The 26,425-nt window shown below is 40.6% G+C and overlaps 1 protein-coding gene across 10 annotated transcripts in view; it reads right to left on the reverse strand.

Annotated features, from left to right (window-relative positions):
* The window catches only part of MPPED2 (metallophosphoesterase domain containing 2), a 111,146-nt gene that overhangs the window by 66,734 nt on the left and 17,987 nt on the right, over nt 1-26,425 (reverse strand). For all 10 annotated transcript variants that reach the window (XM_031505083.3, XM_085579569.1, XM_021536715.4 and 7 more), the window contains exon 3: nt 5,518-5,699. In XM_031505083.3, the coding sequence (XP_031360943.1) occupies nt 5,518-5,699 (182 nt within the window). The remainder of the gene's footprint in view (nt 1-5,517; nt 5,700-26,425) is intronic.

Consider the following 26,425-nt stretch of genomic DNA (forward strand, 5'->3'; position numbering starts at 1 on the left):
TGGAATGTAACCCTGCATTTTTAAACAGTGATAAGAAAAGAGCTTGAGCTTACTATTATACTATTCTGGTACAGTTCATTTTTTTTTTTCAAATTGAATTATGTTATCTTCAATATCAAACACATTCTGGCAGGTATCTGGCTTAGCAGTTTTGGACATAATTTCAAATTTCCACAGCTCTAATGCATGAATTTATGTGGAGACTGGAACCAAGTGTCTGCCCATAGTTCTGAGAGCAGCACCACGTTTACATTTTGTCATCTATTCCACATTACAGCCGATTCCAAGGTGATGCTGCTATTTTCAATTACTAATAGTCGCACAAAAATGAAGTTTCAAATAATTTGCTGAGGACCACATCCACATATGCAGAGAGTAACAAGAAAACCTCCGCATTAAAATTATAAAATCATTCTTTTCTTCTCTCTTCAAGTAACATGATCAAGTAACTACACAGCATAGGGGAAAAAAAGTTGGGGTTTTTTTAGCTCTAGCAACAATGTTTACACTAGAGGCAAGCACATATTACAAGTGAAGAAATATTTGCTCCAGTACAAATCCATATATATTTGGCCACTAAACCATTCACAAAGTTTTTACAGTCATTATCCCAAAGAAATTAAAAGAAATACACATTCAAAAGAAAATCAAGACTTAAAAAAGCAAGAAACAGTCAAGTTGCTAAATCCTAGATGAACTCAGAAAAAACCTAACTAAATTCAACTTTCAGCTCCACGGACAATAACCAGCAGCAAGGTCAGCTACTGAATTTATCCAAGTCTATCACTGCAAGATTTTGCAGTAATATTCTTTATAATAGAAACCTTGCAAAGGGGAAAGCCAAACAAACCTAAAGCAAAAAATGAACACAGTGTGATATAACCACTAAACAAAAAAAGTGCAAAATGGGCTATTTGAGAGAAATTTCTAAACTGAATTCAGATTATTCACACGAGCAAGGATATGCACAATCAGGCCCATAGTAACTGAGCAAAACAAACATCAACTCATTAAATATCTCTCTGGCTGAATTTATCTTTGCTTTCTCTTCAGTTCTTATGGGTTATTCAATCACTTCCCATCAGCCAGAAAAGGAAATATTGCACTATGAAGACAGAGCTATAATTAGATATTCTTCTATTTCATTTCACATATATGACTGAATGAGAATGGATGGGAAAAATATGAACAGAGATAATAATAGCAAGTTGAAGCATTCAGTACAAAATACATTTGGCACAGAATAACATCTCTCAGTTCTTCCTCAGCACATAATGCTGTGTTTACTGCAAAATTAGTTAAGTTAGTATAAGAGATTTTTAATGAAAACAATTATAAATTTAAAATAACTGTGTTTAAAGCATTTAACAGTCCCTAAGGTCAAGTGATTACAGCAGTTACAAGACCCGAGGGACATGTTCACACCAAAACAAAGTGAATAAATTACCTCAGCCAGCATATGTAATCACTAAGTGACCACAGAGGTTATTCAATGTATAAGCCCAGATGACTTCCATGCAAAAGAAATAATGAAAACGTAACAGCTGAAGGGAAAAAGCATTTAACTAGCAAAAGTTGCTGGAAGGGCTGAGAACTTGGGAGGATGGTAAAGGGAGTGTGGAAGACAAGCTCCATGGCTTGGCTGTGGAGACAAGGGAGAAGGATGAGTGTTGATGAAATGGAAAGGCAAGATGCTGAATATTTTTCCTAAAGAAAGGGACCCAAATTGTTGCAAAGGGATGCAGGACTCAAAAAATATAGAGCAGCAGGGCTCTAAGCAGTGCTCTCAGCCCTGTAAAACTGAAATATGTAACACCCAGTGAAGTACAAGCAAGGCAGGAGCCCAGAATAATCACCTTTCCACTTTCCCCTTGGCTTTACTGCCAGGAAGAATGATGGACAGTTACTGTGTTTTAGTTATGCCATGATATAATTCTAATGGAGGTAGGACCCTGGTTTTTATCACAGTGTGGGCAAGATAAGCTGCAGAATGAAACCCAGCTTTGATCCAGCTTCCCTCCCTCGTGGCATGAATGATACAGATGCCTTGTTTTCACTGCAGCTTCACGACACAGCTGCCAGAGGAGAAAACCAGAGCCAGGAAAGACAGAAAAACATTTTTCTGTAAGGACCACCTGGTATTTGATGTATTTAATTCTCAGTGTGCACCTTTGGAATAAGGTTCCTAGCAACTATGGTGGAAAAAGATGCTACTGAGGAAGCAAAAGGAATCCTGCTTGCTCCTGGTATGTATTTTTTTTTAACTATTGCACATCATCACCTCACATCCTTGAAAGTATTAAATCTTCACAGCACACACAGTAAATAATACCACAGTAAATGGTAAAACACAATTAGCACACTTTGCAGAAAGGAGTCTGAAAAGAGAGGCAAAAGGACATGCCTGACTTTGGTGCTTTGATTCCTGGTGAGGAATACTTGCACTGAAGCAAGTATTCACCAACATTCCCACAGGTGAAGCAAATTGCTGGCTTGCCCTGTGCCAAGAACCTAATAACTGGTATTGTCATATATATATACACACATACACACGTAAATGTCAATATATATATGTGTGTATATATAGATGTGTATATATACATATATGCATATATGAGAAAATGCAAGTGAACTCTCTGCATGTAAAAAACTATTTTGTTTGTATCTGAAATATGAAAGCCTGAGGCCAAAGCCAGCAGGCCCTCACACAGCCAGAGCTCCCAGTTTCAGTGAAATTGCCTGCAAAATCTGCTTTTTCAGATAAACACTATACTGTCATCTACAAGAACTATGCATATATGCTAAGAAAGGACCCTGGTAAATTACTGAGGCTGGAACACAACCTATCCGAAGGGTTATAATTCTTCTGTTGGGCATGTTAAGCCAAGGACCTGTGTGCTAAAATAATCATGAAGCACCTGATAGGTGCAAGGAATGCCAAGGAATGCCAACACTGCAGGATTCCCCGTGGAAGGGTGAAAGCACCCTGGCAGATTATTTGGGCTGGCTTTTTGCAGCCCGGAGTGTTTTCAAATGCCAAGCACTGGCCAAAGGCTCTGGCTGTACCTAAAAAGGATTTGTGAAATTTGTGAAATTACCCAGGGGCCAAAGAGGAGCTCAGGTGGCCAGACACTGCTCTCAGCAATGCACTCAGGGAGATCTGTGCTCTCCAAGAGGCAGTTCCTCCTCAGGAGCTCCATTTACATGCACAGAAAAAGGGTAGTTTTGAGCCTACCAAACCTAGTATCACTTCCTAGAAATAAGAACAATACACCTAAGGTGCAGTGATATGATGAGAGAGCCCCACTCCCGTGTGAACAGCAATAAAAGAGAAGGAAAAACACTCATTCAAGTCGGAAGTGTGGAAATCAGAGGAGGTCAGGTAGAAAGAAGAGTACAAAGAAAGTGCAAAGAAGGATGACCAGACAGACAATGCAGAAGTCCTTCTATTTAAAAATCCCTTTTGTAAAGCCAGATGTTCCTTACATATCTCTTGAAGGCTCAGCCAAGGAACTCCAATGCAATAAATTAATGTAGAGATGCTACATATGATAAAATATGCAAGATATACATAAGATAAATTATGTAGAGATGCTGCCATCACCCAGCAGGCAAGAGAGAGTGCAGTAAAACCTGGCAACAAAGCTGTGCCTCGAAATACTTTTTATATAATGCTGTAAATTCATTCAGATGTTTTCTGAAAATCAGCTGCTCAAGTCACCTTCAGCTCTGGGTACTTCTAGAGCAGGAGGTGACCTGGCAGTGCACACCCAGCCTGCCAGTGGCATTTACAACAGCAGCCTCCCACACAAGCTCCCCTCCCTGATTTTGGCTGTCTGCTGTTGCTGTTTAATTGCCCTCAATTCCAGCAATAGGCTGTCAGGGCACTGCTGTCAAATACAGCAGAATATGAAAGGCATTTGTAGTGGGTTTGGTTTGTTAATTTGAGATTTTTTTTGATTAATGTACTAATGAGTGTGGTGGGTTAAGTGCTGGCTAATCACTAGAGCATTCACTGGGATGTACTCTCTTATTTCTTGTTGTGAGGTAGGACTAGGGGAAAGGTAAAGTAGGCTTAAAACTTTAAAAGAGCATAAAGAGAAATTGATTAATAGTAACTAAATGAAAAAGTAATGAAAATTAGAACAAAACTTTTAGGACACTTCTCATCTTTCTCTAACCTTTTCTTTCTTACTGATAATGTAAAGAAACAAAACCTAAAATTTGAGTTAGTTTACTACTTTTAGAATAATCTTTCTTTAGTTTACTTAGGGAGAGAAGTCTTTTTTGTTAATGTTATGGAGGTTTCTCTATAAGAAAAGTTTTTTTTTGTTTCTTTTTATGAATAGTATATGCTTGGGGAAATTTGTAATTGCAAAATTTCTCCTATTTTTTATAAGCTTTTTTTACAGTTGTGTTTATGGGCCTTATGGGGTAGAATTTTAAAGATGAGTTGTTTAAAGGTAAAGGTTTTCATTAGCAAGCTTTAAAATTATCTTTATCTCTGGGAATAGAGGTCTTTTTTTTTCCTCTCCCTAGTGACAGTATGCTACCAAAGAGATGCTGACTGCCCTTGATCAAAGTTGAAATACCAGTACTCCAACTCAAAGAGGCAAGCATGTGAATATCACCCCCGAAAAAATCTCCAAACATATATTATATATATCATATGTATAATATGTATAATATGTATAATATGTATAATATGTATTATATATAATATGTAATATATAATATACACTATATATTATATATAATATACAATATCTATTATATCGTACAATTCATATAAAATATCTTAATACTATATCCCAATTATATATATACAATATACAACAGAGTATTATATGTTACTATTATAAATATAGCTACAATTATATACCTATAATATTATAGATATAGATATGAAATCTATACCTATGAAAAATATATATTAAATCTATATTTTTTATTTTTATTTCTTTATATTTTATATGTATGAGAAATATATATATATGTGTATATATATGTATATATATATATAAACACACACACAATAATATTCTTCCAAAAGTATTACTGATTCTGCCACATGGGAAGGAGGACTTCCATCATTTCCAAGAATGCTGTATGTCCCAGCTGCGCTGTAGGTTATAGCAGAGCCAAACCACAGTGAGCAGCAGTTTTGGCTGTGGACACAAGGACACAAACCCCCCCAGCATCAACCCATGGGACACTGCATCCCCTGCATGAGGTGCCACCACCTCCTCAGGGGCTACGCAGTGCTTGTCCTGCAGTGACAGAATCTTTTCCCCAAGGCAAAGCAGAAATGCAGCATAGTCTCTCAATTTGTCTTAATTAAGAGAATTATTATTATTTATGATTAACAAGCGAGGCTAGAAGCAGCACATCACACGAGGACAAGTGGAGGAAGGGTGGGGGGAGATTTCTCGAGCGCCCTAATTCAATTAGCAGGCGGTGAGTGACACTCGGACAAGAGAGGTTAATTGGGGTCAGCAAAACGCAGTAATTCCTTACCTAACCAGTCATTAAACTTCTTAACCTCAGAGGGCAGTCCCAGCTCGGTGAAATCGCCCGTGTGGAGCAGGATGTCCCCATAGGGCATCTGGATGCCATCTGTTCTGGAGTGCGTGTCTGAGACGCAGACAAAGCGCGTGTGGCCCGCTGGTTTTGGAGTGTCATATGGGATAGGGTCGACCCTAAAGCAGACACAAAGATCTCGTAACAGTCACAAGGTTAAAAGCCTCACATCCATTACTGCAGAAATCAGCACACAGCTCCACGAAAGCAGCCACACATCCCCTGACACACGCCACGCTCCGCAGCGACGCTGCCAAAAACCCAGGAGGGACCACGGGGCTGCTAAAAACTTACCTGGTAAGGAAAGGAAGATTGAAACATACACAAGATACAGCCACTCTGTGGTACTAAAGTGTGTTTAAACATGGGGAAAAACTGATTTAGGAGGCTTTGAATTCACGTGTTTTATATCCTGTGCCTTATACACAGGTACAGGGGCCATGGAATAACAGGTCTCACAGGTGGGCCAGGAACAGGCTCTCACCTGAGCTTAGCAGCTGATTTTGTCCAAGGGCATAGGTTCTCCTACAGATCCCAGGGCAGAGTGTTTACACACAATAAGGTACGTTCAGGAGTGCTTTGATGGAGGCTGGAAACTGCAGAACCAAGTCTAGCAACAGCTTCCTAAACTCCAAAAAAATCTGAGCTCATCTTCCCAGAATCTATAAAAGTCAGAACTGATGTGCTACCACACTAAGCAATCACATATAAACCTTTGTTTTCTATAGCCAACAATGCTAAAAATTTAGTTCAACTGGTTATCTGCAAGCTATATTTGCTAATTTGATCTTATCAATTACATGTGTCCCATCATGGAAGTCTGGTCATTTGGTTTTGGTGACTTTTTTTAAGCACAATAGATTAAAAAAACCAGGTAATCGAAATGTTTTATGCATACTTACTGCTTAGAAGCTCTAATTTGTATCAGAATAACTTAAATACAAAACACAACCCATTGCCTACTTTGGAATAACAATTATTTCTCTGAAGAGTTACCATAATTTGATTTGCTCAACACTTGAATAGCACAGCATCTGGGTTAGTGCCACAGAAAATCCCATCCCAATTCCACAGAACTTCAGCTCATTCCACTGATGTGCCACTTTGATCAAGCTTAGAGCTTAGCTTCAGCTAGAAATTTTGGGATATTTAGGAGTTTTGTCAGAATAATAGTCCACTTACATCTCAAATTATCAGGCTAGTGAAACCAAGCTCCAGCTACTTTAAAGCACCCAAAAATAATTCTGTTCTAAAACTTATTTGGAAAAAGCAGCACAATAGGCATTCAAATCAAAACTGAAAGCAAGAATAAAATTAAACAGTTTTTATTTTGCTCTCCACACTGAAAGAAACACCAGTAGACATCACTGTGAATTTGTTTGTCCTAAATCCCCAGAGCTATGATAAGATGTACAGTCAGTAATAGAAAATAAAGCACAAACCTTAAGAAAATACTGACTTTTGAAGTATTGCTTTTGTTTAGTGCACTGTAAACTACATTAGCATTTAGTTTTTACTGTACACTGAACTGTGTGAAAACTTCTACCAGTGCCTTCAACTTCAGCTCCCTGCATAGGTGAGAAAGACCAGAAGCATCCTCCAAGGTGCCAATCAGCTCCATGCTCTGGGGAGTTTTAGAGTGGCTCCAGAAATCAGACTCCATATGGGTATGTCCTGCTCTCCAGTGGAAAACCGTCCCTGTGAATGCACTTGCTACCAAGACTTCAGTGAGCTACAATTTAATTTTGTTATAATTTTAAAATTATATTATTTTATATTTATATTATAATATATATAGTACATTTTAATAATATATTATATTAATTATTTATTCTATTTGTTAGACTATTCAGAGCTAAAACATTAGTGGGGGAAGCAGTAGGGGAGAGATATTTGTTAGAGTGCCTTTACCTAGGTACCATAATTAGGTCTTTCCAATCAAGCTGTATTTACTAAAAATGTACCTTGTTGACACAAGCCACTGAATTAATTTGCAAAATTCAGGCTCTCCAAGATGATGCTGACTTTAAAAACATATAGAGTAGAGAATTTGGTGGATAACTCTTTCTGGGGTCTGGTTTTGTACCAGGTACAATACCTGAGCCATGAAACTGTTACCACTGCAGAAACCCATGAGAAAAATCCAACAATCAATGGATTTTTTTTTTTTTTCCTCAGCAAGGGTCTAAAATTAACAAGGTTATTATTCCAGAGAAAAATTAATTTACCCATTCAATTTACACTGGCAAGCTGGGCAGAACTGCAATTAGAGGTTACAGTGCTTTTCTACATGGTGCCTTCCTTCCAAAATATGGGGGCCCCCAAATCAACATTTCCCTACTTCCCAGCCTGTTTACTCCAGACAGAACAAAAAATGAACACCAGCTTTCATCATCACCACAGAACTTGTTCAGAATATCTCTGCTTGAGCTAAACCAGCACTGCCTGCCCTGGGGAGCCCAATTTTGTTTGTACACAGCAGCTATACATTTGCTATTCTCTGCAGCTTGCAGCCAAAAAAAACCCTGTTCTGCATTAGAGTAGGACACTGAAACCTGCTTTAGGATTTTTCCATTCGTGCCATGACTTACAGAAAATTCTATAATCAAAATTCATTAAGTCCCTGACCCTCCTTTCTCTTCTTTACAAACACTATGATGTTGCCAAGTAACCTTTTTTCTATGTCTTAGCTGCCTTCTCTTGTTCAGTAGTGCTTGCTTATTAAGTATTTCCAAGTGAGATACTGCAGGTGATTGTGCTCAGTCCATCAATTTATCATACTCAAAACAGTCCTTCAACAGAAACTTAATAAAAGTGGTGTTATTGCCAATCCTGAAGGCTCAAGTTTTCCTTCCATCCACAGCTGCAGCATGGCAAACAGCAATATGAGAGCCTCCCTTCCCCCTGCATCCCCAGAGGATTGGACTCTGCAGGCAAGGCAGTGCCCTGTCGCAGCTCCTGGTGGCACACAGGTTCTGGTGTGAGCATCGCCCTTCCTCCTGATCTACTTTCACCCTTCTTCCTGATCCACTCACAAACCAGCAGCTGGGGGCTGCACGCTGCCATTGCTAAAACAGTCAGTTCTGTATCTCACCCTTATTGCAATTCAAGCAAAGTAATAAATAATAAAAGAAAATAAAGATTTCAACCCTGTCCACCCCCATTCTGCTGAATCGGAGAACATACATGAGAAATTCAACTTGTTCTTTACCTGTGCTGCAAACACAGTGCATCCAGCTAACTCTGAAACTCTCCATCACCACCAACATTTTGGTTTTTTCAGTCTTCTTGACATGGCAGACTGAAACACTTCACAGATTATGCGATTACTGCATCTGGAACAGCATGTTCATGGACAGATGCAGTAAGAGACATCTCAGAATAATTTAAATGTTCATATATTAGGGTTAATACAGTAATCAGGAAATAGGAAGCAACATAAGGTATGTTGCACCTTAGCAAATCAGGCACTTGGCTGTTTTTCAAAAAGTTTATGTAAGACCCAGAATAAAATCCCATAAGGCAGTTGAGCAATGGCTGCTTTGTGAGATCACAACAGTAATGCAAGATCTGTCACATTTAATGCATTTATGACAAGGGTTCAGGAATCAGAAGGGACAGTGGAATCTCCATACCCCTCTAGAAGAGCCTCTACCAGATAAATCCCCAGCTTTACTAAACTGCCCTTCCCAGCAGTGGTTCTCACTTGGAGCCCCTCATGCCCAAACCTCAGCTGTGCCTGGAAGGACAGCATCCCCCAGGCTCTGTCCTGCCTTGCTCAGGTGTCACTCAGCAGTCCCTTCCCCACAGCACCTCCAAGGGTGCTCAGGGCCGAGTGCTGCCCCTTGCCCTGCCAGCTGTGCACACAGCAGCCAGGCACGGCTCCATCCTGGGCTGCAGCCTGTCCTCACCCATAGACAGCAGATCCCACCGTGCTTTGGAAGGTGTCGGAATCTGAGCTATTGATGATTCTGAGATTGTAGAAAGTCTCTGTCTGTCAGCCCTGCTGCCAAAGCAGAAGCCATCATTGGTCTGTGCTGGTTTCCAGGTTGTTTATTCTGTTTATCTCTCACATGTTCTGCTGCCCTGCCCAGCTCTGTCCTGCAGGGCAGCGTGTGGGGCTCTGCCCTCAGTGGGATGTTACAAACATTAAATACCAGAAACTCCCTGGGCTGGATTTACAAGAACGTGCCAATATCTGTCACCTACGTTGGACAGTGTGTCCCCAGCCTGAACCAACAGAAAATGCCAACACCACAGTGAGACATGGAGGGCATGAAGAAGGAGAAAAAGGACAAGGCACACCCAATTTCCTCCATCTTGTCCCCTTTGGACTCCTCATCTAGAATCCTAAATTTTTACTTTTGCACCTGTGCCACACCTAATGATTACTCATACCAAACACTCAGAGCTGGTAATTGATCCTGTAAGATTGAAAACTCTTTTCCATGGCCATAGATCACAGCCAGTGTCTCTGGGGGCTCTGTCCAGGGGGGTTCCTGACCCCTGCCAGGCTCCCAGACCTGCCAGGGCAGCCAGAGGGAAGCCCTGGACTCCCACAGGAAGTGAGAGATGGAATAAGTGAGAATGAGCAGCACACACCGTGTCAGGGGGGTTTGCACAGCAAGGGAGCGGGGGCTGAACTCAGGAACTCACCAAAAGGAGCACCCTGGGCCTTTCGCATGTGCAGGGCTGTGGATGATGACAGCCTGGGCACAGAGAAAGTCAGATAAACTTTCCCAAGCATTGTTCTGGGGAGTTTTGAGAAAGATCAGAGAAAGAATTAAAAGAATCCTTAATCTTTGCAACTGGTGTTTTAAACTTGTTGTTTATTTGTATAATGTGCATAAGAAGGGTGTTGTTCCTATCAGCCTATGTGACTGAATTTGTGGGTTTATTTTTTATGACATCTAAATAAGTATTCATTATGCACCCATTTAAGCACAGGCTTGGAGACTGTGTGCCACGTAAAATCCATGTGTGCTGTTGCACTTGTTTACTTTTAAGATGTGTACAAGAAGAGTGTTGCTCTTAATTAGCCAATAATGTGAGGAGTGTTAATTGAGGACCAATCAGGTCAGACCTTCTCAGAGCTGTCTATAAAACGAATGTGATGTATAATAAACTTCACATTTACCTTCTAACAACATAAAAACCTGTGCCACTTGATTCAACCATCCCTAACACAACAGCAATACTGGGGCAAAGGACTTGATTTAGGATGTCTTGCTACAGAACAGACATGTTAACTGTGCATTTCAGCCCAAGCCTGCACCAGTTACTCATAAGGATGTCTTATAAATCAGCAGTGTTGGAAAGCTCCTGTGAGACAGGCAGGGCAGTGCAGCCCTCCCACAGACACAGCTGCAGCCACACTGGGACCCTGCTGCAAAAAAACTCAGAGAACACACAAGCACCATCTCCCTGAAAGGAGTCAGTTTTGATTGTGGAGGATAATTCTGCATGGCTGAGTTCAAATGCTGAAAAAAAAGGACTTGGGGTGTGTGGGAAATGAATCTGTAGAGAATTTTTAAAGTTTAATAGAAAGTTTAGTTAGTATGCATTTGCGTGCAAACTTTGAGGTAAGAAATGTTGATTTAGAAATACTGTCTATCTTATAGATATTGCTGAAAGATAAAAAGAACTAGAAATAAGTTTGAAAGGGTGGTTTTGTAAATAAGACTAGATATTTTAGAGAAACAGAACTATGAAAGATGTATTGTAATAAGACTTATGAAGAGAAATTTTAGATTATTCGTTTTAAAACATTTATAGTACAGTGTGATTAAAATCAATAGCTTATAAGAATCACTTGTAATGTAATTAAGAAAGTTTTTGATTGAAATAGTGTAAATTACAACTTTTTTTTTTTTTACATGAAATTGAAAATAAAATAAAAGCTTTAAAAATGTTTTTTAGTTCTTCTATTTCTGAATTAGAAAAAAACTTAATCTAACAGAGGTGGGTTAGCCAGTCCTGGGAATGCCTGTGGCTGGAGAGCCAAACCCCACAGACTGTTCATTGCCCTGCTCTCTCAGGTTTTCAGTTATGCAGACTCCAAACCCCCTCTCAGAGAGGGATTCCCAAGAAACCAATTCATCCTCGAAAATGGAATAAAAATCTTAAACATTAAGCCAGGAAAAATTTCCAATTGCTAATAGGGATTAAATCACTCAGAGGAACGCAGCACCCACAATGGACAAAACATAAACAGATGCTGAAAACCCCTCCTGCAGCCCCACTCCCCACAACCCAAATCAGGATTATTCCTGTTTACAAGCCACCACTCTGCAAGCTGCCTCTGCCACAGGTGAACAAGTCAGCAGGCAGCACAGAAAAGCATTTTACATTTCACTGTCCCAGGCTCTCCAGATTCATGAATAGTCCCATAGCACATTGCCCGTGTTCTCCCCAGCCTCTGTCACATCATATGCTGGCTTTCCATCTCACTAATTACTCCACTGGGGATATCTGGGACTGAATTTGTGGGTTTATTTTTCATGACATCTAAATAAGTATTCATTAGGCATCCATTTAAGCATAGGCTTCACGTCTGTGTGCAACATAAAATCCATGTGTGTTGTTGCACTTAGTCTGTTTTGGGAGTCACTTGGAGACATCCTATCTAGTAACACATTTAAAACATATCTATAAAACTGGCTTTTAAAAAGCATCCTACTCATACTTCCTGTGAATAGTCATCTTTGCATTTATTTACAGTTTAGCTTCTTCTTGTATAATTTCATACTCTTTTTGCTACTCCTGTTTTCAAAATTTGCAAACAAAATACTTCTTCAAAGAGCCAATTAGCTTGGTGTGTTTATTTTAGGATTAAAATACAAATATTTTCTGAAAAAAAAACACCTTTAGAAGCTTGTTTCTTAGTGCTGTTAGTTCCCCCTACTCAGCAAAGGCAATGAAATACAACTTTTTTGAAATTGGAAAACAAAAGCAACATATTTTCTATATCTTCAGGTTTTTCCTTCTTTGAATTCATACCTCTGCCTCTACACATGCTCCCTCTGGCATGAAAAATTCAGGAGAAAAGAATGGGTTTTTTCTGTGAAAACTGCTGTGTAAATGCATTTGTTTCTATATCCAAACCTCACAGCTTTGTTATGTTGTGATATTTGTTACTGCTCTTAGAGCCTGTCCCAAGTCCTGGAATAGGGCAATCATGTGAAACCTGTGGCTCAATTAATTTTTGTTAACATTTATCAGTAAGTCTCTCAGCTGAAGGAAAAAAGCATGAAATGCACCTGCATGCTCGGCAGCATCCAAGAAATGGAAGGAAAGTAACAGATGGGTGTGTAATTGTTCTTATTTAAAACAAACAAACAAACCAAACTCAATGCTGTTAGGCCGCCTTCAGAATTCTCCACTGAGTTTTTAAGGCCACAAACTAGAAAGACTGTATCAAACTGCAAATGTGTCTACATTTTGAAACAAAAATTTATTACCCTAATTCACAAACCTTCAAAACATGCACACAAATGTCATTTAAGTTCCCCTCTCAGGAAAACATTTACGTGCTCATAGCTGATTTTGTGATAGAACACATGCTGAAAACACAAAGCCAAACACTAATTTTCTTCTCAATACACAAAATTAATGCCCAAATATAGCATTGCTTTAGTTGGCCATTAATTGTTTAAATCATACATATTAATGCTTTTGTTAACTTGTCTTCCAGTATGCTCAAACACCAAGCCAACATCTGGTTTCTTGTCTGGCTGAAAAAGGGATGCAAATACCTTTCCACACTCTCCCTGGCAGATTTGATTTGTGCAAGCACACATACCCAAAACCAGACTCCCCCAAATCTGCTGGAAAGCTCCACCTCCTCTGGAAACCTCCATGTACATGTGTCACCCACCAAAGCCTCAGAGGCTTCTGGAGAACTGTAAAACAGAGGTTTGATATTTATTACAGAAATGGCATTAATTGTGTCTTGGTGCAATGTGGAAAAAAAAAAAAAAAGGAAAATAAATTACATTTCCAAAGCCACAGGAGGATTCAATGCAGCGCTCAGCAGCTTACTGCTAACGCTTCCAACAATTATAGCTGCAGGGAAATGATGGATCTTTTTATTACAGGTTCTGGAGCTGTTTTACTTCCAGTGAGATTTATGAGATTAAACAGAAAAGACCTATATTACCCACTGTCATCATCTGGGCAAATTCAAGAAATCTCTCCTTTACAAGGAATTTATAATAATATATCTCAGCCCCATGTAAACCTTAACTAATTAAGGCTCCAAACTCTGTTAAACCCAGATTCTGGTCAGTAATAAAAGCAGAAAGAGCTAAAACCCAGATTTACCATGGTGTTCTTTGAGAGGCAAACAGTCAGCTGGCCTTTTCTGAAGTACCCGACCTCTGCCTTTGATACTAATGGGAATTCAGAAACAGAATTGCTTGAGCATTTTTGAAAATCCTATTAATCATCCCTCTGCAGAAAAAATTTCTTCTAAGTCAACAAAACACCTCCTGAAATTTAGCTATCAGTGGCTTTCCAAAGGTTAGAAAAGTAAAACAGAACTGGGAAAAGAGTTTCACTACGAGTATCAGCATCACTCCAAGGCCCAGAAAGAACTTTCCTTTAAATAAAATACTAAACCATTCTTATGCTGGTATGGTTTCAATTAAAATTCATTTAGGAAGCACATTCCCCTTATTATTTTGCTGCTGTTGGTGGGGTATATAAATAATGTCTTTTTCCCACCCTGACAGAACTTATTTGCTGGCAAAACTGCACCTACTTGGAGGCTAAGTCAATAAGCTCTCTACACGGAAAGATTTTTGTTTCCTTACTATAAGCTATCCAAACACCAACTCATGAAATATATTCAGAAAGTACAATCTGGCATCCCAAGTTTAGATCCAATTTTAATTTAAGGACAATGAGGTTTGAAAAATACACATTTTGATATATTTAGCAAGAGTGAGGCTAAATTAATGCATGGTATCCTTCCCATCATTTAATTTCAACTGCAGGAATCATAAACTGTGCTGGATTTACTTCTAGGATGGGAACCACAGAGAAGGCTTCAGCCCTTGTTTCAACAGTAAAACAGTTTTTCCAAAATGTAGTGGAAAAAAATGCACCCCAAAAGAAGCAGCAGCAGATCTCCAGGACAGATTATATTTCACTGGTTTTGCTCTAACTTGACATGCCATCTCCCTCAGAAATCAGGACAATTCTGAACGGAGGGACCAAGGTCACAAGTTTCTGCCAAAACAGAATTGTATAAGCACGTACTACAGCATGTATTCCATTTCTGATGCCCATTTATATTAAGAATCATATCTGGAATGTCATAAAACATACAGAATTCATCTGCATGATTCATTATATTTTCTTGGAGATGATATATTCACCAAATAACACTTATGTCATAGGGAAACTGGGCAAGTGGACCTGAAGTTCCATAAAATTTTGAGGACTCCTTCACTTTGGAATTCACTGTTAAATCTGAAACCTATCTCCATGTTTCAGAAACAAACACTCAGTGTTTAAATACCCACAGGATTAAGCCCAGAGTGTTTGCAAAGAACCATTTGAGGCTGGTTCTGATTCTTTTCCCCCCAGTACATATTTGGTCTAAGGCACAGTGGCTACTTGAAATTTCAGCTCCAGAAATACAAGTGTTCTTCTTTAAGCAACAAGTTCAGCACACAGTACAAAGTCAGAACCTCTGCCCTCAGCCTGCTCAGTCATTTTGCTTCCTGACCTGCAGGGAACACCCTCTCCAAGGGATGGGCTGCAATTCCAGCTCCATGCAGCCAAGGGCCAGCCACAAAAACCCTGCTCAAAGGAGAGGCAGCTCATGCTGGGCAAACACCACTGGTATCCACCAGCACACCTGTGGGATTGTCCCTGATGTTAGGAGGAACAAACAGACGGGAACAGAGAACTCAAAATAAAATTTCCTAGCAGCCCTGCAGCTTGACATACTATTTTAAACATGACACACTATTTTAAACATGACACACTATCATAAAAAAGTAAATTGGCAGACATCATGTGTTGCCTGAATTGTTATTATTTATGTTATGAATAATAATTCATACTATTCTTAATTTGAATTTGTGCAGGTGAACCAGTGGGGCTGTTGTGTTGAGCATGGGTGAATAGAGCCACATATAGACTCTAAGGTTTTAGGAGGTAAAATGTTGAGTTTATTAGAATCTACACCTTTTTTTTTTTTTATAAACAGTTACGATAAAGGTGGACTTCACTGGTCATTAATTAATACTTTTTACACTATTGGTTAATTAGGAATAGCACTCTTCTTGTAAACACTTTACAATTAACAGTAAGTTCAAAACACTTAATTTTAAGATTGCTTTAATGCTTTCTCAAAGCTTCCCAGGGAAAGTTTTTCTGACTTTCTCCTTTGACCAGTTCTCAGCATCTACAAACCAGTACAAAAACCTGTCTCTGTTAGGATATATATTGTCTCCTGCACCTGAGCCATAAAATGTTTCCCATCAAAACACAAGCATCTTACACTGTGTTCCTACTAAATAAATCCCTGAAGAACAGCCCTGCTGTCTTAAAAGGCCCTCTACCACTCAGTCTCATGAACAGGAGCCATTTCAGACCTCTTTTCATTTCTCTACCTCCTAAGGTTTAAGAAGCTTTCTACAGGGAAGATGATAATATTCAAACACCATTTGGCTCTCCCTCTAAAGCCCTAGTGTCTAGGAACAGAGAGGAGATTATGGACTGCCTTCTACCAACACCAAAACACAGGTCTCTACCCAGCATCCAGGTTAATAAAAAGCTCAGGATCACACTGAAATGGTTAACTGGAATTAAGTAAGCTTTCCTGCTCTCCAGTCACACAGCTGGCCTAATATTTGTATACTCCTAGAAATCCCATTGCAAGAAATTTTGACACAAGTTGTCTTAAGTTCAACTTGAACTCTAGATCCAGACTAGTGAGAGATGTGAAGCAGTCCCAGGGTGTACAGAAAAATAAATACTTATCTCATATAATTTTCTTTGTTGCAGAGAAGGGAAAAAAAAAAAAACAACCAAATAAAACAAAAACAGAAAAACAAACAAACAAACAAACAAAAAAACCTAACTGCCAAAAAACAATTTCTGCTCTTAAGATATGCTCTCAACCTTTCACAGAAACTTTGCTGGAGACTCAGAGAGGTAAGAGACAACTTTGGGCTTGAAATTCTGCTGGGGAGAATTTAGTACTTTAATCTTTCCATCCTTTATCTTTGCAGTGCAAAGATATCTTCATTGCAGCTAACAGCATCTCCCTGACACACATCTAACACAAAATCCAGTCCCAGACAGAACTGGATTCAATCAACAAAACTGCAATTCCTTGGTGGCTGGATTGGGATTGGAGGGGGCTGCAGTGGGCTGGACCACAGACACCAAAAGCTGATTCTTTGATTTGGAAAACACTGTGCCAAAAACATCCCCAGCTAAAAAGATTCTACCAGATAGCTCACCCCACTTTTTCTCTCTCTCTCCAGTATTAAATAACTTATGACAAGGAAACCTCAGGTCAAACAGTACACATCCCACAATATTTCAAGATACAAAAAGCTCAAGTGAGAAAAAGCTTGGTGGATAAAGCTGTGGGACAGAAAAAAATCTCATGTCTTCACTGCTGCAAGAAGGTAACTCCAGCTGGAGATACTCCTTGCAAATGTACAACTCGTTCCGATTTGCTTTCTCCCCCTTTTTATTTATTTTTTTCAAATCACTCTTATTATTTGGTGTTCTCACTCATTTTCCATGAGTACTTCTGTGTGACAGAGGCTGTCGAAATCAGGACCATCATCTTCTTACAGAAAATACAAAACATCTCATGGGTAAAAAGCAGCACTGACTGTTTCAGTTGTGCCATCACTTTAGCTTGACTGTGGCATTTATTTGACACGCATCCCGTTTATACAACATTATGAGAAGCAGTGCTGCATACAGGATCAGGAGGTTTTATCAATAATGTAGTTAATAGGCAGAGTGTTTGTGGGCAGCCACAGTGTTACAGGTTATCTCAGAACGTTTGTGTTTTGCTTATACTTCTGTAATAAAAATTAATGACTTCAAAGTCCTCAGTGGGAGTATCTAGGACATTCATATTTATCAGAACTGTTACTGGCTTCTGCAGTAAGCAATTATTCTTATTGCATTAAACCGTTCATTTCCAAGGATGTACCCCCAAAAATCAAATAAATCCAAGAATGAATTATAGTCAAGATAGAAATCTACCTCAGGGATACTTTCAGAAAACTCAATTTAAAAACGCATTTACTTTTGCCTCTGTGCCAGCAACAAAGGCAGGAGGAAAGAGGGAAGAGCAACAGAATAATTTTTATTTCAGTGTTTTCTACAAGGCATTTCCAAAGCCAAAGCAGCTGAAAGCCCTCAATATCCAGTTTCTATCTGTGAAAGGTAGGAAGGCATTGCCACCTATGACTCGGAGGTTGCTGCTAATTGTACAGACCAAATGAATAATGCTGAATATGCAACAGAATATGGTTTTCAATGTTGCCCTTGAAAGCTTTGAAAACTCACTGCTTCCCAATCCGTGTGTCGAGCACCACCAGGATTTTAGCTGGCACAACAGATGCAGGAGCACACTGCAGAAAGTGATTTCTGTGTCAAGCACAAAAGGCAAATAGTTGCAGTTTGAAATTTAGAGAAAGAACATCACAAGGAGAAGCCCCAGGAAGGAGGAAAACAAGCCACAGCACATAACGTTTTACGGTACAAAACGAGATGTGGGCAATGTAATTTCACTGACGTGATTCATTTTATAAGCAATGCAAATGCAATCTCACTGATTATGCTCCAAAACAAAAGAGGGAATTTCATTACTTCAGCCAGTGCAATTAGACATGCAAAAATCACAAAACATCCTATCTGCAGCAGAACAAACAGAAACCATCATTTCCCATTTAGATGGGAATAACCAAGGTGGGTGAAATGCATTCTGTTGTGGTGGATGCTGGGGAGGAATAAACTGAATTGTGCAGCTTTGAAGCTCACACAGTCTGTGCTACATACAGACACACACAGAGACTAATTCCACCAAATTTGTCATAAATGAGCTAAAGATGCCTCAGAACATGCATAACATGAGGTAAAAAACCCCAAACAACAACAAAACTGACAAAAAACCCCAAACCAGTGTCTTCCCCAAGAAAACAAAATACCACTTAAAAAACCACCCCAAAACTGCACGCCTATTTTTTATACAAGAGTCTTTTCCAGTTTTTCTTTATCTTCTGGTTTCTCAAAGCTTGAAAATAGGCAGTTACTTTCAAGTAAGGCAGGCTGTGTGAATTAAGAGTACCATTGCTTTCCCTATATGGCTCCCCAGGGAATCCATTTATTAGGCACAGGCCTGTTTTCTGATTTAGCTTAAGCACTTCTCCCAGAGAATATCACTGTCCACACCAAGAGGAATTTTCGAGTAACAACTGCAGAACAGCCTTTTTCTGTAGGAACTGTCTTGAATCAGTTCCCCTATATGGATACACAGTATTGATTTCTATCTTCATACTCCCCTTTGTACTTAAAAGGAGAAGAAAATGAAAACTCTTTAATAGGCAGTCCAATAATAAAAACTTCAGAAAATCCTCAGCTTCTTGAAAATTAGCTATAAAATTGAAACTGACAAAACCAAACTACATAAATAGATGGAATATCAGTGCACTCAGCTATATTAATTTGGGTGTGTTGCTTTTAGTTTAACAATCAAAAACACTTTTGCTTTGACTAAGAATACATGCCAAATTGCACCCACCTACCCATCCACAGTCATATTTCTCAGCATGTAAATGAAATTCTAATTCTTTTGATTTCATCCATTAAGGAGCAGGGAAAGGCACCTTCTAGGGACAGACTACAACAGAATTCCACAGCTCTGCAATGCTATACGGAAGTGCAAAGGAAAAAAGAAAAAAAAATGTTTCTATGAGTTTGCAGGAAAAAATCATTACTGAACATTCTGTAAAAGATACAACTATTAGGGTAGTTTTTAAGGAAACAGGCTAATCCACTAAGTTGATCAAGGAGACAAAAAAAAAAAAAAACACTTGAAAAAACATGCAACTGTGAAAGCCTGGAAACAGCTGCCTTTTCCACTTATTTCTTAACCTCTGCATCCACTGGACTGTTACTTTTCTTTGCATTTCTGCACTCTGGCACTGCCAGTGACAGTTGCAGCTGCACAGCACCAGGGCTGCCTGTGCTGGTGCTTGCTGCAGTCAGTAAAGTCAAGGTTCACAGTGACCATAACAGGACAGGATGTGAGCTGGGTGAAACTGCCCTGTTCACATCAATACTGTTCCAGTCACCCACACGATACAAAATTAGCAGTTAAGAGTCTCGGTTCTCTGACTGAAGTGACTAATTTCCTGCAACCTTTCTCCTCCTTCCTCCCTCCAAATGTTTTGGCAACCAAGAACAGGTTTAGGGGCTGTTTCATAATGAATACAGCCCTTAAGGGTGAAACTGCAAAGACACTCCAGTCTGTTCCAGAAACCCCTTCTGCAATTCATTATTCCATCTAGTTCTACTCTCCTGGTTTACTCCAGCCTATAAAACCTTGAGCTCCTTCATCTTCTCCAGCCTGTGAAGACTTGAGACTAGCCATACCCCTAAAGACCAAAACCATGTGTTTCTAGAATTTAAATGCTCTAGTCCCTGTACCTTTTGGAAAATCAACTGCTCTAGATCTTTCCTCAAGAAGGGTTTTTTCTGCATTTTGCTGTAGAAAATGAAAGGCAACATGCTCAGAGCCTTTCCACTACTTTTGCCTCAGAAACCATCTCCAGCACTTGCATTTTCCCACCATTATTACCCTACAGTAACAAGAACCACACCTATCCCTCTCTCTTTGTCAAATAACATGACAGATTTTTTAAATAACGATCACCTTCAACTGATGAGAATACCATGCAGCTCCAAAAAGCTGTGCTCATCTCGCCCACGCAAATGACTTTTTCTTCTAAAAAAGAAAGTCAAACATCACAATCTCCCCCAAAGACCCTTTCTCACCAAAGCAATACTGTGACTTGATAGCTGCATACCCTTTGCAGTGTGTCACCCAAAGAGCAGCAAACACAACTCAATTGAACAAGCACAGATGCGTATTTTGTGCAAAACAGCAAAATGACTTCACTGAGATCACTGACATTCCCTGTGTCACCGTACCTGTCCTTACAAGCCACGCTGTGCACGCCCCTCCAGCAAACACCATCCAGAAAATTGCTCTGCCCTTGACCTTTGCTAAGGAAGCAGGCCCAGAGAACACCTGAATTTCAGACTTGCCTTTGAACCTGCCTCAGTCCGGGGCAGCCCGCCAGGTGTGTGAGCAGGCCATCGGTGAGCTCAGCTCAGGCAAGGCAGCTGTCCCCAGGGAATCCAACCTCACGGGAATTTAGGGAATTTAACAAGCTCTTGGACTCGTGCCATGTGCCACTCTCTTTTTCCGTTCCCAGCCTGATGGCAAAAATGGAATCCCAGTCCAAACGTGATGGGAGCACGTGGAGGGAGCAGTGCAGCGTGGGACAAAGGGAATTCAGCCCTGGGCCATGACGTGTGGCCTGCCACCACTTTAACAGATGTCAGAGCTGCACTCTGAGGCCAAGACAATGCGCAGCCACTTTTACAGCTAGGAGCAAGTATGGGAAGTGCTGCTGAACTCATAAACCATGCTGTCATTTTTCACACTGCTAAGCAAAACAGACCAAAGTGTTAACCACGAGGACCTGTTGTTTTCCCTCATCACGCTCAGCATGTGATTCTCTCATTTTTATGAGTGTCTCAGCAAGCTCTGACTCATGGGAGATAACACATCAGGAAGCCTATCAAGGGAATTGCCTCTAACACCCATTCCATTCCCAGGTCTGGTGAAGGCCACTACTCCTTCTTCCTCTCCCACTAACCTAGAAGCTACCTCTGGAGCTCACAGCCACCCCTTAGCAGGGATGTGCTCAGTCAAACCTCCTCGCAGGCCACTCACACAACAGCTGCTCCACTGCCTGCGAGTGGAGACTGGCACATCACAGCCCAGAGAGGATTCCCACAGCAGCCACGCAGAGCTGGAGCCCTGTTCTCCTGTGTTCCACCTGCCCCTTCCCATGCTGTGCCTGCTGACTTGGACTAGTCCTGGAAGCTGCCTGGCCCTCCAGGACTGGATTCAGCTCAGCAGTCAGCTGAGTCTGAGAACAAACGAAGCAAAGGAGCACCAGGGCACAGCTGCCTCCTTTCTGCTACACACTGCACCAACACAGCCTTTCTCCCAAGGGTTAAGTGGGGTGCTGTTTTTTCCTATTAAGGCAAAAATGAGGAGCCCCTTGGTCTAATGAGAGTTTTCTCTACCTGCAGACACAGTTTGATGTTGCACTACATATTGGACTTGCAGATGACTCCTCTGTTAGGGATGGTATTAGGCTTGGATTGGAAACAGCCTTCTGAGCAGGAAAATTAAAAGCAAACAAAACGAATGAAGGAAGAAAAAAGGTAAAGCAAATATCTTAATACAATGGAGATAATAAGAGGCCTGGCTGAAGTTTGTTAATTGTGTATTGCACAACCTTCTTCACACCTTCTGGTCACAGCATCTCAGCCCTAACCATCCAGGCTTTTCTGTCACTTCATTCTTTGGTATCTTCCTCAGGTAAAACTGTATCCTCACACGGTCTCATGTAGCTCTTCAAGCAGTACAAGCACCGAGTAACCAAGCTATACACAAAAAGCCCACTTTCACAGACTCTGATTTTTCTTTGTTTTCCTCCAACCATTTCATTTTTCCAGAGGGACACGCCGACATGAATGCCACATTAGCTGCCAACCCCATGAGAAGAACATCTCAATCACCCATTAGAACCAAGACTCAGACCTCTCAAGTCCCCTGGCCAGGCTGTTTCTGCCCTTCCAGTAACCCTGCAGCATGGCTATCACTGCCACTTCTTATCTTATCGCCTGCTCAAACGCTGTCTGCCAGGGGCAGACAAGGAGCCAGACCTAAACAATGATGGTAAATGAAAGCTTCCCCCCAGCACAGCCTTGAACTTCTAATGAAACTGTTCACTCCTCAGCAAGATAACCAACCCTGTTGGGGCTTTAAGGGCTTCAAAATCCAAGTCAAGAGAATGCAAATAGGAAGCAGGCTTCCAAAAAAGAAACCAGCAAAGCTCTCAGTGCGTGCAAACATTCATCTCTGGTCACCAGCTATATGTATATGTACATACATAGACACATGTAGAAACAAATAACAAATATACACCATGGGGATGTTTGGATTCCTCAGTCAAATTATCTTCTGTGAAATACAAAAATAAAAATTAAAGGAGGCTTTTTAGCTCATTATACTTTAAAACACAGCTGAAGCAGCAGTAACTTTTCCAAAGCAAAAGACTGGCATTTTTTAATTCCATTAAAATTCAGACAACTCTGCACTAGAATTAAATGCTTGTTAGAAAAAATAAGTTTTTAAATGTTTTTATAAGAGTAAAAAATCCAATAAACATGAAACAAAACAGAAAACCTAAACCTAGGAAGCAGCAAGACTTTTGCCTCCACCCTTTTTCTCCACCAGGCTACTTGCTACCAAGACTATAAGCTTTGCCATCACAATCTGTGTCATTCTTAGGCAGATCTGTTAACATGATTAACATCAGAAGCACACCAGCTGCACTGAAGTGCACTCTGGCCTCTGCTCAGATTAACTGCCCTTTCTTCAGGGAGCCTCAGGTAGAGATTTAGGGTTTCCAAGGGTGGAAGACATCCTGTCCTGTCCCATTCATTCCACCTGCAGTGGGAACATGTGAGGAGAGGATACAAAGGACTCTGCAGAGTCAATATGAAACAAGCAAAAGACTTGATTTTTCTTCTGCTCATTGTTTCTATTTACTTCTTATCTTGTCACTCATTGATTGGTAGTTCTGCTTTGTCCACGAGGCAAGCAAACATTTTTATTAATCTAACTGGTAGATGCTTTAAGTGTCTTTTTACTTGTGTTGACACCCCTGTGTCTGTCAGCAACTTTTCTGCTTCTTCTTTCTTCTCACAACATCAGCTTTTTATCCCCAAAGGTGACCTCGTTCTTTAGTTCCAGAAGTTCATCCGGTTCATTCAGCCCATATCCATTTTCCTGTAGCTATGAACCCATGCCCACAACCATGCCCACAGCTCCACCAAGGCCTCAGCACAGGCAAGCTCTAGAGCCCCTGTGGGGCTTTGTTGGGGGATACCTTCTTATCGATTATATAGACAAGAGATTCATTTTGATTTTAACTTTTCTTCATCCTTTTCTTCATCCTGGAGACGCGTTTTTCACTTTCTATGCAAATTACTGATCATGCACAGTCTGTTCTTCTAGACCTTTCTGGAAATGGGCTGCAGGACATTGGGGCTGTTTGGTGGTCCTGTCCCCACCCCCCTACAGCCCATGCCCATTATGAATCTCATTTGTGCATTTGTGTTGTGCTTATCTCCAGGCACGAGAACAAGGGTATTCATCCCAGAAAAGTGCTGCCTACCTCCCCATGGCCCCTGGCTCCAGCCACATCCTGCTCCTTCTCACAATATGTGTTACCACCAACCCTCAGCTGTCATTACCAGCAATCTGTCATTACCAGCTCCACAGCCATCTGACCATGGGTGTTTGAGACAAACCTGTTGGCCCCTCTGGGCTCTGCACACACTGACCCACAGTGCAAAACGGGCTGGCACTTCTGCATCCCTGCACCAACCTCTGCATCACCACCACTCTGGCAACACCTGGCAGCTCAGCCCTCTGCACCCTCCAAAAGCACTGCTCTGGCCCTGCAGAAACTCAGATTCTCACTGATCCCTCCACAGGTGCGCTCAGACCCTTCAGGATGTACAAATTCTCTCCCGTTATTATTGTAACTTTGAAGAGCGCTAGGGAATTCTTTATATCCTGCTGGGAAATCATAGAGAAGTGTGGTGTGGCTCTCATAAAACCTCTCTTCACACACCTCTTGGCGTTTTGATCTCAGCAGCAGTGGCTTGAACCACTCAAGCCACGCTGGATGTTACAAAAGAACCTAGTTTGAGCAGCCTACAGCAGCCCCAAGGTGCAGGTCTTTGAGAAATCACTGTGCACATCAGATTGCTGGCCCAGGCAGGAGTTCAACATCACCCAAAGGCAGTGGTGAGCCTTGGCTAGGTGTGCAAGTGAATACTTTCTTTCATCAGTGATTAAGCCACACGAAAAAGGCCAAAAATACCACGGGAAAAGAAAAATATAAAAACGTATTTTTCCTTTTTCAGCAATACAGTTCAGGAGAATATTCCATGTCACCTTACTGTTTCTGCAAGGACAGTGAACACAATCTCAGAAATCTTGATCCCACAGAAAATTGCCACAAAACTTCCACGCACAGGGGCTGCATTTCACCATTTCAAAACATTTCCCCAGCAACAGTTACAAGCTGGCCTTTCAAATGTATATGATGGGGCTGTGAAAGAGCACACAGCATTGAAGTTCTACTCTCTTTACCATTTTCATAAACATTTAAGACATGTGCTACAGAGCAGCATCACTGAAAGCTCCTTCAAGTTTAATTCCAAGAGGGTCAGGATCAGCCGCCCTCTCTCTCTGAGTGCAGGAAGCAGAAGAATGAGGAAGCAAGTAAAGCTGTCAATACAGGGGATTGTCTGAATGCCATTGCTCTATAAAAACACTGTAGAACCCTAAAAGACCTTTTTGGGCACTGTGTCACTGCTAACAGCTAATGCAGCAGGAAATTTTAAGTCAAATACTGTATTAGCCAAAACTACAACAAATAAATGGCAAAGTGGCCATGCCTTGCATGAAAATGAAGCCCTAATGAAACCTGGTAGAGTTTGTTGATACCATGTGCAGTCTAGGCTACATGCATAATGTAACAGTGCAACTGCTAACAGCAGGCTCACAGAAGATAATTTACACTTGTTTTTATGGACATGAGGAACTGATCTTTGAAGTTGTCCCTAATGAGATTCTGCTTGGCCCTGACAGCATCCTGAGAGAACGTGCTGGGTTTTTTCCCTCCCCTGCATCCGGTGCATATTTATGATGCAGAATCCAGAGCTATTTAAATTGCACATGGGCACTGGTGTCCCCCCCACGCCATCACCGAGGCACATTCTCACAGTGGGGGAAATACCTCCTAAAATGTCTCAATCCAGCTCCAAGTCCCTGCTGTAATTACCCAGCCCACCTCTGCTAAGTACCAGAAGACACACGGGGGTTAATGAATATGGCTTTTTTCCCTTTGTACAGCTGACCTCCTGACTTGATTGGAGCTGCCAGGTCAATTGGCAGCTGTATCACACATTGCAGAGGGCACATCCAAACCACGGGCACAAGGCTCCCCAGAGAAAGCACAAGTGTGGCTCTGCAATGCGTTTCAAAAACACAGGCAGCAGCACATTGTGGAAAACTTCACAATAAGAAATTTCCCCGAGCAGCTACTGTTTTCGTAAAAGAACCACAAAAAAATTAATTTTTTCATCTTGTAGAGCAATCCCCATAACATTAACAAGAGAGACTTCTCTCCCTAAATAAACTAAAAAAAGACTATTTTAAAAGTAGTAAACTAACTATAAATTTTAGGGTTTGTTTCTTTACATTATCAGAAAAACAGAAAAAAAGTTGTAAAGAGAAGAAAATTATTCTAAAAAATTGTTTTAATTCTTACTACTTTTTTTCTTTTAGTTACTATTAATAAAATTTTCTTTATATCCCCTTTTAAAATTTTAAACCTACTTTACCTTTCTCCTAATCCTGTCTTTCTACCTCACAACAAAAAATAAAGACATATCTAATCAACCAACACTGAAACCC

Source organism: Lonchura striata, chromosome 5, assembly GCF_050655825.1.
Source record: "Lonchura striata isolate lonStrDom1 chromosome 5, ASM5065582v1, whole genome shotgun sequence".
In the NCBI taxonomy this organism is placed as follows: Eukaryota; Metazoa; Chordata; class Aves; order Passeriformes; family Estrildidae; genus Lonchura; species Lonchura striata.